General features: G+C 51.9%; 7 protein-coding genes across 7 annotated transcripts; 3 read left to right on the forward strand and 4 right to left on the reverse strand.

Annotated features, from left to right (window-relative positions):
- Positions 1-14: 14 nt before the first annotated feature.
- On the forward strand, positions 15-1286 carry CABS01_12091 (major facilitator superfamily transporter; the record flags this gene model as incomplete). The annotated part of the gene is made up of 4 exons (XM_060545445.1): positions 15-61; positions 118-191; positions 248-672; positions 738-1286. 4 exons carry the CDS (start codon positions 15-17, stop codon positions 1284-1286), a joined length of 1095 nt encoding a protein of 364 aa, XP_060396961.1.
- A 482-nt stretch (positions 1287-1768) lies between these two features.
- Positions 1769-3574, forward strand: CABS01_12092 (HET domain-containing protein; the record flags this gene model as incomplete). The annotated part of the gene is made up of 1 exon (XM_060545446.1): positions 1769-3574. One exon carries the CDS (start codon positions 1769-1771, stop codon positions 3572-3574), a length of 1806 nt encoding a protein of 601 aa, XP_060396962.1.
- Positions 3575-3660: 86 nt separating this feature from the next.
- CABS01_12093 (uncharacterized protein) lies at positions 3661-5624 on the reverse strand (the record flags this gene model as incomplete). Its single annotated transcript, XM_060545447.1, has 5 exons — positions 3661-4006; positions 4065-4168; positions 4403-4665; positions 4801-5190; positions 5555-5624. 5 exons carry the CDS (start codon positions 5622-5624, stop codon positions 3661-3663), a joined length of 1173 nt encoding a protein of 390 aa, XP_060396963.1.
- A 54-nt stretch (positions 5625-5678) lies between these two features.
- On the forward strand, positions 5679-8503 carry CABS01_12094 (oxidoreductase family protein; the record flags this gene model as incomplete). The annotated part of the gene is made up of 4 exons (XM_060545448.1): positions 5679-5724; positions 5832-6482; positions 6557-7082; positions 7264-8503. Coding segments are annotated over 4 exons (2463 nt in total), but the record flags the coding sequence as incomplete, so codon positions are not given.
- An 832-nt stretch (positions 8504-9335) lies between these two features.
- On the reverse strand, positions 9336-9931 carry CABS01_12095 (uncharacterized protein; the record flags this gene model as incomplete). Its single annotated transcript, XM_060545449.1, has 2 exons — positions 9336-9471; positions 9585-9931. The coding sequence occupies 2 exons, from the start codon at positions 9929-9931 to the stop codon at positions 9336-9338; spliced, it is 483 nt and encodes a 160-aa protein (XP_060396965.1).
- Positions 9932-12233: 2302 nt separating this feature from the next.
- Positions 12234-13736, reverse strand: CABS01_12096 (uncharacterized protein; the record flags this gene model as incomplete). Its single annotated transcript, XM_060545450.1, has 2 exons — positions 12234-12541; positions 12596-13736. Coding segments are annotated over 2 exons (1449 nt in total), but the record flags the coding sequence as incomplete, so codon positions are not given.
- A 1808-nt stretch (positions 13737-15544) lies between these two features.
- Positions 15545-18462, reverse strand: CABS01_12097 (uncharacterized protein; the record flags this gene model as incomplete). The annotated part of the gene is made up of 4 exons (XM_060545451.1): positions 15545-15848; positions 15979-16137; positions 16393-18323; positions 18400-18462. 4 exons carry the CDS (start codon positions 18460-18462, stop codon positions 15545-15547), a joined length of 2457 nt encoding a protein of 818 aa, XP_060396967.1.
- Between the last annotated feature and the right edge of the window lie 97 nt (positions 18463-18559).

Raw genomic sequence — 18559 nt, forward strand, 5'->3', positions numbered from 1 at the left:
TTCTACCCTCAACGATGGTGGCCTGGGGAGCGGCAACCATCTGCACTCCCGCCCTCAAAAGGTCAGGGAGAAACGCAGAGAGCACAAGTTCTATGGAGTTTACTGACTCTCATCTAGTGGTGCCGGCTTCGCCGCTCTGCGCTTCTTCACCGGTCTGGCTGAAGCGCCGTTCTTTCCGGGAATCACACTGAGTAAGTGCAACATCTACCCCGATGGTCAGCTTTTGATCAGTGCTGACACGGGGTAGTGACTTCCTCCTGGTACACCAAGGAGGAGAGTCCTCTCAGAATGGCCATCTGGCACGCGGGAAACACCATATCCAACATCATCTCAGGCTTCCTTGCGGCAGGAATTCTCACTACAATGGGTGGTGTCTCGGGTCTGTATTCCTGGCAGTGGTTCTTTCTCATTGAAGGCATCGTGACGTTCCTGGTGGCTTTCTCTGCCTACGTTCTCCTCCCAGACTGGCCCCACAACACGCGGTTTCTGACTCCTGAGGAGAGAGATATGGCGCAGTACCGTATCCTGTGCTCCAATGGAGGCAAAGAGGAAGCTGCCGGAGGCACTTGGGATGGTCTCAGAGATGCTGTCAAAGACCCTTTCACCTGGATCTTCTGCCTGTTGCATTTCTCCCTGGTCACTGCCCAAAGTTTTAAAGACTTCTTCCCTTCGGTAAGCTCTCTGATTCCCCAGCTGTCAGAGTTCATTCCAGGGTTCTCATGACTGACCATGCCTAGATCGTTAACACCTTTGACTTTGGCGAACTCACAACGTACTTCATTCAAGCTCCCCCGTATGCGTTCGCATTTGTGTTTGCATATGCTGTTGCCTGGTCGTCAGGTCGGAATCAAGAGTCTTTCTGGCACATCGTCCTACCTATCATTGGCAGTGCGGCTGGCTGTGCAGTCCTGATCTCAACCATGAACATTGGAGCTCGCTACTTTGGTCTTTTCCTCCTTATTTCCGGCACATATAACGGCCTCAACCTGCAGCTGTCGTGGGAAACAACTGTCGTTCCAGCCCCTCGGAGCAAGAAGGCCGCACTCATTGCAATCGCCAACTGTATCAGCCAGGTCAGTCACTGGTTCAGTCCATACTTCTGGCCGCGCTCGCAGGAGCCCTTCTACAGACTAGGCGGCGGTCTTGTACTGGTGGGTTGTGCTCTGGTTGTAACGTCAGCTGGCTTGGCGAAGTGGCGTGCGATCCGTCTGAATAAGAAACTGGATGAAGCTGAGGGTTACTCCGAGAACTCGGGGGTCGAAAGGGGTTGGAGATTTGCGTACTGACAAGGCCATGAGATTACGAACGAGTCGATATAGATTGCTGTCGTCTCGCTACATGTGTGCTCAGAGGGGTTTCGGATATACACTACTCCAGTATCAATTTCTAGATAGAATTGGGCACTGCACCCATCTACTGGTTTATACTCAAATGCTTCTGCTGAACGATAGTGCCTCTGAAGCTCACGCTGTACTTGGTGCACGAGTCTACCGCGATGCCTTGACCAACCTATGTCACAATAGGTGGCAGTTCTGAGGACTTGGTAGAATCACAAGTCAGCGGGAATGCAGTGTTGGAGACCGCCAGGTGCAGCGATCCTTGACCATGCAGGGGTTCGGCAGAACTAGGCAGGATGTCATCCCAACTGAGATTACCGTCGTATTATTAGCTGCATCGTGTTTGCGTACAGTCGCCTAAAGAACCTCCACCTCTTGTTTTCGCTCTGATCATCCACCCATCAGGCCATGAAATACCACAGCCGTAAGCCATGTGGCTCATCGACACCACGAGTCTGAAGCTTCATGCTTTCATGCCTCCAGACCTCCCACCGTACGCCATACTATCTCATACCTGGGGATCCGGAGAAGTGACCTTCCAGGAGCTTGCAGGTCTAAATACTGCCAAAGAAAAAGCCGGCTACACCAAAATCCGGAAGACATGCGAGCTCGCCAGGCAGAATGGTCTGGAGTGGGCATGGGTGGACACCTGCTGTATCGACAAATCCTCAAGTGCCGAACTCTCGGAGGCGATCAACTCAATGTTCGAGTGGTACGAGCTTTCAGCCATCTGCTTTGCTCATCTCGCGGACTTACCTGTTGAGTCTCCCACGCTATGGATTTTTGCGTCTGGCATACACAAGCGCGCGTGTCGCTGGTTCGAACGCGGGTGGACCCTTCAAGAGCTCATTGCGCCCAAGACGCTCGAGTTCTTCGACTGCGAATGGAACTCGCGCGGCTTCAAGACCGACAGCGCCGTCCTGCGACAATTGTCAGCGATGACGGGGATACATGGCAAGACTGCCCGAGTACTCAAAAACAGCGCGGCAATCACCGAAGTTTCCATTGCGGAGAGAATGTCTTGGGCGTCAAAGAGGCGGACAACCCGGGTCGAAGACATGGCCTACTGCCTGCTCGGTCTCTTCCGCGTGAACATGCCCTTGCTCTATGGAGAGGGGTCGCGAGCTTTCATGCGACTTCAGGAAGAAATTCTTAAGAACAGCACTGACATGTCTCTCTTCTGTTGGACCGCGCCGCAGGAAGCCTCGCAGCAGTACCGCGGGTTGCTAGCCCGCCATCCATCGGAATTCGCGTCATGGTACGATACAGAATCTACCTCGCGAAAATCCATCAGCTGGGCCATGTGCGAGCAAGAGAAGGAATTCTCATCGACCAACAAGGGGATTCGAATGGATGCAACTTTGGCGAGTTTCTTTGTTCATGGCGAGAACAGAACGTGTCTAAGATGCACGCTTTTCCCAGACGACTATGTTGTCTTCATACCGCTACGATACCACCGGGACAATATCTACGTCAGAGAGCTTCCTACTACGATCATCCCTTCGCGTACCACACGGCACGAGCAGGAAACCATATACATCGCCAAGGACGTGGATGAGCGTATGTCGATCAATCTGCAGGCCAAGATGGCGGAGACTCTGAGCATCGACAGGTCCCTACTTCCGGCCAACTTCTCGTTGGAGATGATGGAGACCTGGCCCAAGAACTTGTGGCAGTCACAGAGACAGCAATATGCCCTGCCCGGATCAAAGCTATTTACTTGCATCACTTCATACAGCGTCTATTTTAAGACTGTCAAGGTCGGTGAGGTGTGTCTTATTTGCCAGCGACATTCTTCTGCTCTACAGCCTTTACGTTACGCCTTGATCCCTTTACAAGAAGCAACCGGCCGTGCCGGCATTATGTCGCAGATAAAAGATCACGAGAGCAGTGGTGCCCGGGGGCAACCCATTGAAGCCTTTAGTTTGATGGAGCAATTCATCATTGATGGCCGTCAGGCAGTGGACCTTTCGCACGGGAATCTCAGCTTCTCACTCTTCGTAACGCGATACTCCGAGACTGAGGAGAGCAACGACAAACTGTATTTGAAGGTCACTTCTTTCCAGGACCTTCTTCATCCACTGCCTATCAGAAAATCGAAGACCATATCGATCAGCGATGGCAAGGGCCCCGGTCATCGCCTCGAACGTGCTCCTCAAATCGGAGGAGATGGCGCCGTAGTACAGCCACCGAAACCATGCGACATCGCGGAAGCGGAGCGGGAGAACTCTGGATAACTCAGAGTGGGTATATATACCATTAACACATCGCTTCTTTTGGAGCACGAACTCTCTCGTACGATGCCCTGCTCTTCTGCATGCTATCACTCTAGCATGACAGCCATCCAGACCATCATCCCGAATTCATCGATCCCCTCGCACCACTTTGCGACTCGGGCTACCAACTGGTCCTCCTGGCTTCGATCTTCAGAGTCCGCCCCCAAAGCCCGTCTAGCCTTTCGAAGATCCTGGATGCTCAGAACCTTTTCACCGCACGACTCGGCTCGTAGCCTCCTGTATCGTGCACGCCACTCGTCACTGGACACGGCTTCCCACAAATCTCTGCCGGAGGGCAGTGGCAGGAGACTATAGCCACCGCAATCCGCCGGTTCCTCTGCGTTCAGATCCACGTCCATCAAAAGCTCAATGCCAAATAGAAGGCAGATTGTCCTGCGGTCCCTTGCTGTTAGCGAAACTTCTCAGATTGACTCAGTCTCTCGAAACCCACCTCCTGGTACTCTCACGAAGAATCCAGCCTCGACGATCTAGACTTAGCTTGCTGATCAGGTCGAGTTCGTAATTCAGGGTCAGGTGCAGCGACCTGGCTAGCAGCTGCTCTGGTTAGCAATAATACTTGGCTATCTCCTGGCTTCTTACATTGGGTACCACTAGTAGCGCTTTGATGTTGCTTTCTTGTATTGATTGGAGGTCATTTGCCTGAAGCAGCAGATATATCACCACGGCCTGGAGAGCGTGTAACATCTGTTCGCTGTTATAAGAAGAATGCTGTTCAACCTCATGTTAACTAGTGAGATGACAACTCGTGGCAAAGCGCTGACCTCTCACCTCTTGCCGGATCCTGCCTACTTCACTGTATATACTCCTCCAAACAAAAGCCGCGCTTCCCGGAGTCCTCTGGTAAAAGCTTTGCACGAGGTTGCAGCAGATGGCTAGCGGCTCTGGAAGACACTGGTGAAGCTCCTTGCCACAACATCCAACTATTGACTCAGATCCATCAATGGCGCAGGGTGGGAATATGAAAGGGGGCATCCGGCCACCTTTGATCATCATCTTGGGATAAGATAAGATCTGGCCGAGGAGGACTCTGGCTGTGAAGCATGTTGCCACCGTTTTAGTAATTCGCGGGACGAGGGGTTTGTCTTGATAGAATGGCCGGATTTTTCTTGCCGGACAATCCCTGAAAGCCCTGTGTAACTGGATTTCACTTGAAGGATGTTCGTGACCTTGATATTCCGTGTCCTCCATGACGCCTAAATCACCAAGGTCCTCTGGTCCGAATAGGCTCGAGTTACTTCGCTGCCACGGAACTCCGGCACCGCCAAGCACCGTCTGGCGAAGTTGAGGCGAGTCGAAGCTCAAGGAGAAGGGATTTGGACTTAGGAGTTGTCTCTGTAAAATAGGGTCAGAGTCTAAAGGGATCGTCGCAATTTCCGTTGACAAGAGGTTCGACCAGTCCATCGACGGTTCACGTTCGGGCCGCGGGTGGTCCCCCGGAAGCAGGCCGTCTCTCTCGATGCGGATCAGTGACTCCGTGCCATTGGGCAGCTGATCAATTGCTCCGTGAATACCGCGGTCGGCGATTGTCTCGGCCGGACGCAGTGATCGGTATCCAGCTGATTGCTTGGGGACGTGGTCGTATCTACACCTCAAATCCCTTTCCTCACAGCGCCGGCATGGTGTCCCGAGCGAACACCTCGCCTTACTGGTCCGGCACAGAACGCAAGACTTTTTCCGGCTGGCAGCCAACGTCATCTCGAGTAAAACGCCAGAGATATGAATTGAATCAACCATTAAGCAAAATGACGAGGTCAAGTTTGCGCGTAGAATCTAGGTTCAGCTGGACCTGGTTCAATCTCGGGGTTTGTCATCACTCCGCGGAGTTCCAGCCAATCACTGATGACCGGCTCGCCGTGTCCGGAAGCCACCCCACTACTCCGCTCCGCGGGGATGACAATGATACCCCGGGCACAAGCATACGTTTGGATGATAGACTTCGGGACGAAGCGACATCTCCGCCATGTCGCGGTGTGAAGCCACGCAGATTCATTTTCGGAAATCCGACGAATCGGGCATCCAGGCGAGAAGGCGCTGAATCAACTGCATCAGGCCCGCCGGCGACCGCTTACATGAGCCGCCAGATGTTATTGGTAGGTTGTCTGGACAAAGATGGATGAGTTCTTGGTAGATATAAAGAACGATGCCGTGATAATCAAGGCCCTGAATATTCAGCATTGCAATCTCATTCACTGAACAGAGGACTTACACCAAACTCATCTTTCATTCCACCTAAACTCCCAACCAGCGATCATGGCCCCCATCAGAGTAGGCATCATCGGACTCTCCGCAAAGGAGGCAGTCATGGGCCCTGGCGCCTGGGCCTCCATCACCATCCTCCCCTCCTTCAAGAATTCGCTACACTACGAGATTGTCGCCCTCTGCAACTCGTCCGCGGAAGCAGCCCGCCGCTCCATCGAGATGCATAAGCTTCCGAGCACGACCAAAGCATACGGCGACGTCGAGGAGCTGGCCAGCGACCCGGATGTGGACCTCGTCGTCGTAAGCGTCGTCGTGACCAAGCACCTCGCCGTCACCCTCCCCGCGCTCGCCAACAGGAAGCAAGTCTTTGTCGAGTGGCCCCTTGGCGCCTCGGCGCAGGAGGCGGAACAGCTCACGCAGCTGGCCAAGTCAGGCGGACTCAAGACCATTGTTGGTCTCCAGGGTCGCTCTGACGCTCTGACTCTCAAGCTGAGGGAGATCATTCAGAGTGGGGAGATTGGTGAGATCAAGCACACTTCTGTCGCCGGCACTCTCCCATACTTTCCTCCCAACTTCTGGGTGGAGGGTGCGGAGTACTATCTCGATATCAAAACCGGAGGTAACGCATTCCACATCGGCTTTGGGCATTGTAAGTTACTCCATCTCTGTTGGAAGATTCTGACGAAGTTGGTAATATCGAAGGCTGATATTCTTGGAACATAGTCTTGGACTCATTCACAAACGTTGTTGGCGACTTCGATCTCAGCAGCCTGTCGTCAGTTCTAAAGAGCGACGTCGACTCCGTCCCCCTATACAAAGCCGACAGAAGCAGCGTGATCGACCCAGCGTACCCAAAGTCCTCTCCCGATCACATCTTGGTCCAAGGCGTGCTGCAAAACGGGGCAGTGGCCTCGATTGCCTGCCGAACCACCCCGGTCACGGCCGGTGAGGTCGGTGCTCGCTGGATCATCAGCGGCACCAAGGGGGAAATCGAGGCCGTCTGGAACGGAGGCCAGTGGCAGATTCACAGCCCCAGCAAGCAGCTCAAGTACAAGTTAGTCGGAGGAGAAGAACAAAAGGTCGTTCTCGAGACCGGCAAGCTCCCTGACGGAGTCGAGGTTTCGGCCGCGGGACTGAACACGCTCCTCATTTTTGACGCCTACGCCAAAGGCGATACTTCACGGTATGCGGACTTTGAGACAGCTCTGAAGAACCATGTGCTTTTGGAGACGATTTTGAAGAAGTCGGGGTACAAGTATTGAGAAGTGAGCTGCTCATGTTCAATCCAGCATGTGGGCACGATAGTATGTAGTTGATAGACACCTAAACAATTACGCGGTAGTCTCACATAATTCTCTTCTCGGATATACATTTCAGTTTTGAGTTGATACCTTTCATGGTCGATGTCGTGCGTCGCAAGTGATTTCTAGACCAGCCGCCGGTGGATCGCAGCAAAAGTTCGGCACCAACGCCGACGCCGGCGTTGACGCCCGAAACGTGGATCCCGTGACAAATCTCCTCCGAAGATCTGACTCGGAGCAGCTGCCGAGACTTCACGACTTCACTCACAGCGCCCAACAAATCACAGTTGGCATTTGTTCATACTTGAGATTCCGGTTGAAGGTAATTGTGTTTACTCGTCCCGTAGGATACCAAATCAAAGTAAGACAGACGTCTATCACCCAAAATGAGAGAAGAAGACTTGCAAGGTCAGCCCAACATCCCCAACAACACGTGGTTCATAGACTTATACCCGAAACAGGATCCGGGGGCGCGATCGCCAGTGCGTCAGGAGGAGCAACACCTCCAAAGGCAGACAAACCCAAACACATCGCCATCCTAGACACCGACGTAATGGTCACAGCCGTCCAAACCCTCTACGGACAATACTACAGCGCCCAATACATCAAACGCCTCACCGCCGCCGCAACCCGCATCGGAGCCTCCCACCTCGCCACCTTCACGACCTGGGACGTCGTCGCAGGCCACTACCCGAGCCCAGCCGACGTCGACGCTATCCTCATCACGGGCTCCATCGCCGCCGCCTACGACACGGACTCCTGGGTCCTCCGCCTCGGCGACTTCATCCGGCGCGTCTACGAGCACCACCCCAACGTCCGCATCTTTGGCACCTGCTTCGGCCACCAGCTCATCGGCAAAGTCCTCCTCGAGCCCCACGGCGCCGTCGTGGAAAAGGACCCCAACGGCTACGAGTTTGGCGTCCAGACTATCTCGTTGAACCCGAAACTCGTGGAGGACTTTCCCTGCCTGGCCGCCCTCGCCTCGTCGACAACGATAACAGACGCAAACCAGGACTCAGACTCTCCTTCTTCATCAGCACCCCCTCACGGTCTCCGCCTACAAATGTGCCACGGTGACCACGTCGCCCTCGCCCCGCCACCTAACCCGCCTCTGCCAGGAACCTGGCAAAACATTGGCGGCAGCGCGCACTGCATGGTCCAGGGCCTATACGAGCCCTCTCGCGTCCTCACGATCCAACCCCATTTCGAGTGCGACCAGGTCATCATGGAAGAGACCATTAAGCACTTTTACACGCCCGAGAAGGGTTTCTCGCCAGAGTTCCTACAGCGGGCGTTCGATGGGACCAGGAGGGAGGACGACGCGGGTGTTGCTGCGGAGTGGGTGTTCCGATTCTTGGTTGGTATCTGATGACGCGGGCTGGGGGCTTCCTCACATGTGCGGCCGACTCTTAAGATGGCTGGAAAAGTAGTAACATTCTCCAACAGCATTTCCTGGATCATCGCCTCTTTGGCCTTTATGGTGTCTGGGATGTCGAAGGTAAATTCTGTAGTGTGAACCCTCTTACCTTTTGTGGGCGTTTGTTGTCATCGTGTATCCCTCAAGTCGTCTTGGCCGGCATCCGCCTTGAAGCCAACAAGGGAGAGCTCTGCAGATTAAAGGTCCGCTGCCTAACCGAGTTCTTCTCTGCGATCGCCTTGGGAAGGCTGGACGATATTGTCTTCGGGCTCTATTGCTTTTTATAGCTGAGGTGCCCAGTGTCCTGTGTATGTTCGGAAACTCGTCCGCATCTGAGTTTAATGCTCCCATCCGTGAGGTCGTTAGATTTAAGGTTCCACGAGAAGGCCTGATAGGCCGGAAAAGTGGATTACTGCCCAATAACAAACTTCTCTGGGTATCTTTCTCATTTCCCTGACATCTACGCACTTTCTGTATCAAGGAAATTTGGCAAAATAATTCAAAGGCTTCGAGTAAATTGCCAGGATCTACGAAAGAGAAAAGTTAAGTACAAGAGAAACGATGTTTGCTACGTCCAGTCTGAAAACTTTCACTCTGACCCTTGCCCCATTGCTCCTTTTCTTCCTCTAGGTCGAGAGCCGCCATACGAGCAGAGGTGTGTGCCCTGAAGATGAGCAAATCTTGAGGCTAGAAGAAGTAGACGCATCGCACAAGATTTGCAAGTACTCTCAAGAAACGAACACAGGCCGTCAGTCCTTATCAGGGCTGCGCAGGACGCCACCGATCACGCCCAGAAATTACACTTGATGCATCCAATCTTGTCGTTCCAGCCAAGGCTAGTGAGGTCTCGAAGTCCGGGATAAGTGATGTCGAGAGCGGGTGTCCCATTTTCGTTCCAGCAGCCATTGGCGTCGAAGTGGCTACCGCAAAGAGATTGTTAGTCTTGGAAACCCCGAAGTGAATGGAAAGGTGACGGGAAAGGGCCTTGAGCTAAATTCAAAAAGGAAAAACAACAAGAATGGACATGACATACTCCCAAGCCCAGCAATTCGCTCCCCAGTCACTTCCAATGCTGGAGATACGATTGTTCAAGGACAGGCCCTCGATATTGAACCACTGGCCGTTGGGAACAGAGTAAGCAGAGCAAGGCTGCTGGAAGCCGATATTGTCACACGCCCAGATGTTTCCCGGATTCTGGCGCTTCATCTTGGCTGTATCGCTGCGCACATCCCTGACAGCCTTCTCGGTGGCAACAATGCCCCAAAGAGTAGCGAGGTCGACAGGGCGAGGGGAGACATTGGCAGCGGGCTCGATAGGTTGAGCAAGCACGGCTGGTGCGGCGGCGACGGCGGCTAGGATGAGGGCGACGTTGGACAACATGATGTCTTATTTAAGTAAAAGATCTCGAACTTGAGGTATGGCAAGATTTAGTAAAGAGGCAGATTAGGAGGATCTGATATGAAGATGAGGGTTACTCGTTCTATTTCGTCGGGCGACCAAGACTGTATTTATATACAAGAATGTTCATGAGAGATCGACCTCTGAGACCCTTGTATTTCAAATGGCTCCATCACGAGCTCCCACAACATCTATCATCTGGTGCTTACATGCAGAAAGCCGCCTCTATCGTTTATGGCCACTAAGCTGGAATCGTGATGCTGCTCCGTGGTTGATGAGCGCCGAACAGTCTGGCTAGATAGCTGAAGACTTGTGCTGCAAGCCAGGGTTCGTATGACGCTCATCTCCCAGGGGAACCATGGAAGTGTTGAGTCTGGTTCGGTCCAGTGGGCGGGAAAGGAAACCTCGTACGCCAAGCCAGTTACCATTCACTTTGCTTACTGAAGGATCTTCAAAGTCCGGAGAGTTTACCACAGGAATCATAGACTCCGATGCTGCAAACTAATGAACCTGTGTACGGTTGAAAGTTCTACAGAGATTTCTCCTGTATATGGGCTCTTCAGCCCTATCACCTGTATAAGAAAATTGGAAAAGAAAAGTAAAGCTAGTGGCACGGTGAACCTCAGCGTGGAGCCCAGGATTGGACATCGCTTTTCATTGTATTTTAGGCATATAAGCACGCAGAAAAGTTCATTCCTCATGGGATCCTCTCTAGATGATAGTAGCTTGGTGCAGACATGGGCTGCTCATTTCCATCTCTCTTGCCACTTTTTTTTTTGTAAAGGTTTCGCTCAATACTCATACCAAGCAGCTTAGTAACAAGACTCACTGCATATGACATGGACAGATAAAGCTTCATGGACATATCGCAATGCTTCAGACCAGGAAGCCCAATCTTCTCCATCAATCTAGGACGAAAGTGGAAGCAGGTTCTGTTGGTAAATGCAGATTGAGCGCTGGGTATGAATAAGCTCAGTGTCATTGTGGCACCTGGGAATGACCCGTTTCACAAGGGACCATTAGAGTTCGACTTAGGCGTTTTTAGGAGATGATATCGTGGGGTGATTGGCTAAGGCAACGAGATTTCCTATTTTGGACAAACCAGGTTTTTAGCGGCTCAGCATAGGATTAGGCATCCAGCAATATGCTGTGGATTCGGTGCATTATTGCACCACTTGGACAAATTCGATTGAGTAGATATGCCGGTCATATCTGGTCGTTGTTCTTTTTTTAGTTTTCTGAAGTAAGTGGGTTAAAATAAGGCTTGATATGTTAGTGTTACGACCCAACATGCATGACCAAGACCAGGGCCTGCCCCGCCGGTGTTATGGCCAGTAAGTCGTATCGACGTATGTCAGCAGATGTTGAGGCTTCAAGACTCGTCAAACGGCTTTGGAGTCGTCAGATACCTTTAGAGAAGTTAACTTCGATAGTCGAAGGTCTTAGGGGCGAGGTTTCAGCGATTGACTATAGATTTATTAGAGGGGCTCCCAAGTGAAGATAGCTGAAAGTGATCTTGAGACCGGATACGAGGTTGGTTGGTGAAGAAGCTGTAGGAATCTATTTTTGAGCACGGTCTAAGTTCATTATGTATACAAGTTTCGATTTTGAACATGTCTTTTATTGTCCGAATACCATGTTTCCTGGCCATTGCTGGGTGAATCCTGGTTAGCGCTTACTTATGGTGTCCACCTTGTCGTGTGCTAACTTTTCATCTGGACGTGATTTGTCTTTAGTTCTTCTGAACCAAGGAGTGCTCCCTGAGCTCCTGAGTATGATGTATGTATGGTGCGTCGTAGCCGCTGGAAACCTGCGGGGTAAGTACTGTTCGTGGTCATGCATATTAGGTCGCAATAGATGACAGGCCAATATAGAGAAGAATCAAGAGGCCCTATGTGCCGGCAGGAACGTAGATTGTAGTCATGCCAAAGCAGTGTTCATATTTGATACCTGGAACTTCTAAGAGTGTTAATGGCTCAATCAGCATTCCTAGAGTCTTGTCCGCTTCTGCTTTGAAGTTGCATTGTAACCTTAGGCGGCGGCGTTATCAGCACAGCATACCGCGACTCATCGACGAGTCTCGGCATTATAGCAGCCGTGGGGCATTCAACGACCTGCAAGCAATTACTCTAGTCCGCCATTGGCCTTTGTACTACGTGATGGACACCGCGGGTACGGCTGGCTCCGGGTTGCATTCATCCAAGGCATGCAGGTCCAGCCTTTCCATCATCGGAGGCGAGTTGGCACAAGTCCAGTTCTACAGTTGATATGCCAGATGACTAAATCACCACGTTAATGTCTCCTCGTGATACACCCACTCCCCGTCCTCAAGGACTTGAGACCCGACAACTGCCTGATTCGGCTGGTCACCCTGCCGGCCACCGAAAAGGATGTATCGGCCACGAAGTCTTGTCCACACCGTCTCGGAGTCGTCGAACTGGGCCACATATGCATCCTCTGTTCTCCTGGCCCATTCAATCAGGACCAGGGCTGCACGGCTATCCCAGAGTCCTTCCACCCGGTGATTTAGCCGATGAACAGCCTTCTCTGCGGCCAGCCGTACCTCGGCATTCCGACATTTATTCGCTACTACTGTTCCCAGCGTTTAGCAGAGAGGTCCCGAGAAGATCTTGCATTAAGACATACCAAAAAGAGGAAGAAGGGAACCAGAAATAGTCAAAGGTATGACCGGCTTGACTCGGTGTGGCCGATCTGTCAGGAGATTAGCCAAGTTCACGATGGCTCTGAATCTTGACTCCATCTCCACTAGACTCGGGTAGTGATGGTAGTGCGAGGTGTAGACGAAGATGTAGGCGTTGTGCCACTGCATCTCCGTCGCTATAACCTGCTCTCTCGTTCGGGGGTTGTTGCCGCCGGCCTGCACTTCCCGCGCTGCCTGGGGCCGGAATGCAATGGCCCAATTTTCCAGAATCTCCAGAAAGCGCCCCCTTGCTGTTTTCCACCTGTCCTCCAAGGTTGACGGCTGTTTCGAGGCAATGACGGGGGCGAAGAGGGCGTTCTGGATTAGGTCCAGCCATCTGACCGCTTCTTTTACGCTAGAGAAGGATTGGGGTAAGATTGTCTTGAGAGTTGTAGATGTGTCAACTCCTGTGTCGAGCTGTGGTTCGGACGGCTGACACGGCCTTCTGGGCGCGAGATGTACGTATGAGACGGAATTGCATCTTTGGAAGATGTGAACCATTGAACCATCAATGAGATAGGGCGCAGGAGAGTTGGCGCAGATATCGAGGTCCGTTCCGGGGCATCTAGCCCTCAGAAAGTTTCGGAGGATTCGAGTTCCATAGTGAATGTGAACGTGTGCTGCCTTGTGGTTTCCGTCCAGTAGGTCGAAGCAGAAGAAGACGATGCAGCACTGGAGAATGGTGCTGATTGTATCCTCGTTGGCGGCTACGGCAACCAAGGTACGCATTGCGTTGCCGTATCTCGATAACGCTGTACGATAATGCACGCTTGATCTTGACTGTTCCATCGGAAGCAGATCAGTCTGTTGAATCAGCGCAATCTTGAGCGCCCCGAGCGCCAGGACGGCCTCCAACAAGAGGCAGTTTTCAGTTGCCACTTGCGTGACCATGACGGAAAATACGTCGAAGAGTTCATCTCCACAGAGCTCAGTCTTGGCCGAGATCCAGGTCTCGAAATAGACCTTCTCCCATTCAGAGCGGAATATTGCTGAGCCTGGTGAGGATCGAATCGAAGGGATCTTGACGGTTGGGACGAGGGTTCGACAAGAGCCAACTTGCGTTTTGGTCGCCTGGAATCCGCTACATGTGATTTTCCGCTTGATGCAACGGAGACAAGATGGTCTGGTTTCGTCACATTTCACGCGCCTCTGCCTAGGAAACGCCGGCCAAGACAGTCAACTCTTGTGCATAGACAGTAAAGAGCGGATCCAAGCACTTCTTACTTGCCTGGCAGTCTATGATTAGCATCTGCAGCGTTGTTGCTCCATGACGGTCGATGCGCGGGTAGGCTCACATATAGTACAACCGGTACGGACCTTAGAGTGTGGATTCCGTGTAGATTGCGGCCGTGGTGGTTGAGAGGGTAGAGCGGAGAATGTATGAATTCGAAAATTCTCCATCTCTCAGGAGCACAGGGTTAGTTGAGGCAAAGAGACAGAAATCGCAGCCACATTTAGCGACAGAAGGATGAGGAAGAAGTAAGTTACAGGTAGCCAGGGGGTCGGCACTCATAAACACAGTCAGCCGAAAGACAGGCCTAGACCGTTAATTTGGGCTGAGAATCTGTAGGGTCACATCGGGTGGACCCAAGCCGCTCTCGGTGCTAGTGGCGTCCAGACGCAACAAAAAGGTTCCCACGCTAAGTTAAGCTGATATTATATATAGATCATATATTACGATCCAGTCTACATCACTAAGACCAGCCGCCGACGGAATAATCCGCCGGGGCCGTATCATATATTTAAGAACACTAAGTAAACTACGCTTTATGCATAATTGCTACCTAAACTGACTCAAGAATATAAGACGTGAGTATTAATTTAATATTCTATCTTTTTTCTAGTTTGAAATTAAACTAACCTTCTATAACAAGACATATCCTTAGAAATATATTAGCTTTGTAGGTTATAGAATTGGAATCAATATAAGTGCATATAGTCTTAATATCAACAATAGCTCATCTATTTATTATCTTTATATAAGGTGGTATTAGCGAAAACCCCGGTCTTAAACCCTAGGGGCTCTCCGCCTTCATCACCTCCTTTGCTATTGCCTATGTCGTTCAATGGAAGCTCCGCGGAGTCAACATTCGAACACCTCCGGCGAGGTCTCTTCAATAGTGGGAATTGGGCACATAGAACGAACAAAGACATATACCTGGCATCAATATTGGTCACACCATGATTTTCGACTATGAAAATAGAAATCTCTCGCCATTTTGTATAATAAATCTCAAAAGCTCGAACACAGGTCAGACGTCTCAGCCCTCTCGCTTTCATAAAATCAAATAATCACACCAATCCAACACAAAGATCGTAAACATTGCATCAAGATGTCTGCTCGTTACGCGAGTGAAGCTGTCAGTCTAGAGCCACTGGCTCAAGCGTTGGCTTTTGCCTTTTCCAACGAGCGTGGACCAGGCAACGATGACCCCCGCATGGACTGGTTCCTGCAGTCTGTGGGCATTGCAACCTCAGGGCAAGAGATGGAAGGGGAGCAGACTCACATCAGTGGTAGCCTAAATCCCTCTGACATGACCAGTGAGAGTGTAGCGCACGGAGCTTGAAATAGCAGCGAAGCAGAAATCCATTACGATGGGACGCGCGCTTTGCTTATGGGCACGCGAAGCAGAACTCGAGGCTTGGCTTCACAATAATGAGTTTATGCCATGAATGCTACCAGGAGTTGATTATATGTTTGTTATGGCATGCATACAAGAATAACAGCTGACTGATTTGGGACAGCCCCTTAGTAATTTGTAAATCCCTCTTGATTATACGGTGAGGTAGTGGGCGACAGGAGTGTGTGTGCAAGTAGGTAAAAGTCCAGGGATCGTGTACCTAAGCTCAGCCAAGAGAATGCCAGCGAGATTGAATAGAGCTTTAATTGCTGATCAGACTTTACTTGATGAGCCGAATCGCCTGCGTCGTCTCCTGAGTCGTTTAGAGCCTTTCTCAGTAACTATAAAACCGCGATTTTCTTCCTCGTTGCGAAGCCTTTCGAGCAAAAGACCTTTCCAGCTTTGCCCCTCTTTTTGATCCATGAGCACATGTCTGAGTTCGCTTTGTCTAACGGGCAAGGGAATACGAGTCTTCAGGAAGTCGCGCAGAGCAAGATAGTCCTGGCGCCTCCGGCTTGCGAACTTGGCCAGGTGTTTCTCAAGACGAAGCAAATGGAGTCGGCGCTCATCCTCTTCCCTAGAGGTCGGAGTTAATCAGCTATCCTTCTCAAATTCCGTAATGGGGTGCGTGTTGTATCCATGGGGAGGGCACCTCTAATATATTGCACCCCCTCATGGATACAACACCCAGTGTCCCAAGCACTTACAGCTCAAGTGTGCCATCTGCATCTGGTAGTCTCATCAGACCGTGGAGGTCCCGGATAGAATGCGCTTTCGCAAACACCAACCAGGATTGAATTCGAGGATGTGTCAAAATCCGCGCCACAGAGTTGAACTCGCCAGCAAGTTCTTCGTTTGGAATGGCTCTGTGTAAATTTATGTGGCAGGGAAGGCAAAGTTCCAGCAACTCGTTCATCTCTTTAATAGTGAATCGGTCGCGATCACGTTGACTTCTCGGAATGACATGGTGTCTTTGGACTTTATGAGACTCCCGCTCACAGAGGTCACAAAACCCTTGTACATTATGGCCTTCATCCAGATGTGAAACAAGTCCTCTCAGCCAGTAGAGCCAATCCCGGATATAGTTCACTTCATGATGGTGTTCAACTGTCTCCGTAGACAGTTCTTTCAGGATATCATCAAAATCCCGCAAGGCTTCCTTGGCTAGATTAGTAGGGCGACTTTGTTTCATTGCCTGGAAATTAGCATATTTTTCCCTGAGACGTTCTTCGGGGCCAGGTCCTCCTTCGCGAATTAGTTCTTTTATACGGCGTTCTAGCGTGCGAAACTCTGCAGCGCGACGTTCATCTGCCTGACGTGCTTTTTTGTGAGCGCGACGTTCTTCTTCGCGGAGTACTTCCACACGCCTTTCTGCACTGCGAAGTTTTTTGATGCGACGCTCCTCTGTGCGTAATTCTTGCTCTTTTATGCGGCGTTCCTCTGCGTGACGTTCTCTTCCGCGGCGTTCTTCTGAATACCGGTCTATTGCGCTACGCTCTCTCATGTACTCTTTTATGTGATGTTGTTCTGTGAGACGTTGGTCTGCGGAAACGATGTCTGAATGACATCTTCGCCCTTCCTTGATGGTAGCATGCTCTTGCTCATTGATGTCCCGAGGCACCGGTTCCACAGGCTCCTGGAGCAGGACGTATAGCGCTTGCTGTCTGGACATTCTCGTCATATCCTCTTGAACTGCTGGCTGGTGTTGTTCTGGATGTCGTTGCGTTGATGAGTCTCTGGACTCTGCTTCCCCGGGGCTGAGCCCGAGTGCATTCCTAGTCGGGACCCTCCTCTTACGCCTCTGGTGCGGGAGTCTTTCGATGAGGGCGGCGGCCTCTGCCTGGATGATAAATCCGGGTCCTGCGCGGGGGGAGAGAGCTGGGATAACTTCGGCTTTTGAGGCATTGGGTTCGTGGGGCCTCGAAGGCAGAGGTAGAATATCCTCATAAAAGTATGGTGTTGGTTTGGGGTATACATTAGTACCGTATGTAGTGTCCCACTCAGAAGAAACGTGAGCGGATGGCGCCGGAGCATCTGCTTCCTCTTCGCTGCCTGCCATCCTGGTGATCTCAGGATCGCTCCTCTCGATATCTTCGAAAAAGTTTCCCCAGCTCCCAGTTCCCGATCTTGCAGCGCTCCTGGGCCCGCTTCTCCGAGATCTGGTTCTAGGAACCGCTCTGGTCCTTTCTTTCCCCCGTTTGCTGGATGATACAGACGCCGCGTTCTGTCGATGTTGTGGATTTGACAAGACAGGTTGTTCCATCAAAACCTCGGATGGCACCTCTTTTGCCCCCACCTCTTCTGAATTGTCGCCAACATCCTTTGACAGAGAAGTCTCCAGACCCAGCTCCAGGTTTCCCTCAACGACAGGACCGACGTTCGACCGATGTCCATCGTGCACGACCAGCCCCCCGTCGACAACGTGCCCAGAAGCTGGCGCACCCTGCTCCTGATGAAACCCGCCCCATTTCCCAGCCCTCGCCTGCGCAGTAAGCGAGTTGCGCTTCCACCGCGGCGCCGGTGCGCCAGCCCTCGGTCTCGACAGCAACCTCGGCTTGGGCGGCGGGTTCGGGTTCGGTGCGGGGCCTTGGACCTGCAGCGCGTGAAAGGCGCCCCATTGTGCCGACGCCGGTGGTGAGGGGTTCCGTTTCGCGCTCTTGGCTTTTCCCGTTGACGATGGCGCTGTTGTCGCTTTTGATGATGATGATGTCGATGAAGTCGAGCCAGAAGCGTGCCCTTTCACTCCTGTTGGCGAGGGGCCCTTCTTGACGACCTTTGGGATTGGCCGGGCTTTGGCGATCTTGCTACCAAAGGAGCCCCAGGTTGACGGAGCCTTTGGCCTTTCCGGTGACTGAAGAGATACCGCTTGAGACTCAGAAGCTCCAGCTTGGTTGGCTCCTCCCTTGCTGTGCTCGACAATGACGGGGCCACTGCCAGGCAGCGTCAAGCGGGAGTGGTGCATGCCGTCTTCTGATGGACGAGGCGCCTCTGCACCACACAGGGAGCAGGAGCACGTGAAGAACCGGGCATACGTGCCATGATTTGATTGAATCTGGTGAGAATGTCAGTAACTATTCCGCTTTTACGTGCTTGAAGTTCCTCAATGGCTCAATATCAAACCAGCATACCTGTTCGACGCGTGCTAGGCTTCGTGACGTGATGGATCGGGCCACCGTTGACAAGATGTGCATCTTTACCGGATTGGCAGCGTTTCACAATGGAAAATGGCCGGCTGCATGCATTGAGAGACAGAGAAAATGAATGAGTCTCGGCGAAGTATCATGGCCG

Source organism: Colletotrichum abscissum (genome assembly GCF_030869225.1).
Source record: "Colletotrichum abscissum strain IMI 504890 chromosome Unknown Scaffold_35.1, whole genome shotgun sequence".
Lineage (NCBI taxonomy): Eukaryota > Fungi > Ascomycota > Sordariomycetes > Glomerellales > Glomerellaceae > Colletotrichum > Colletotrichum abscissum.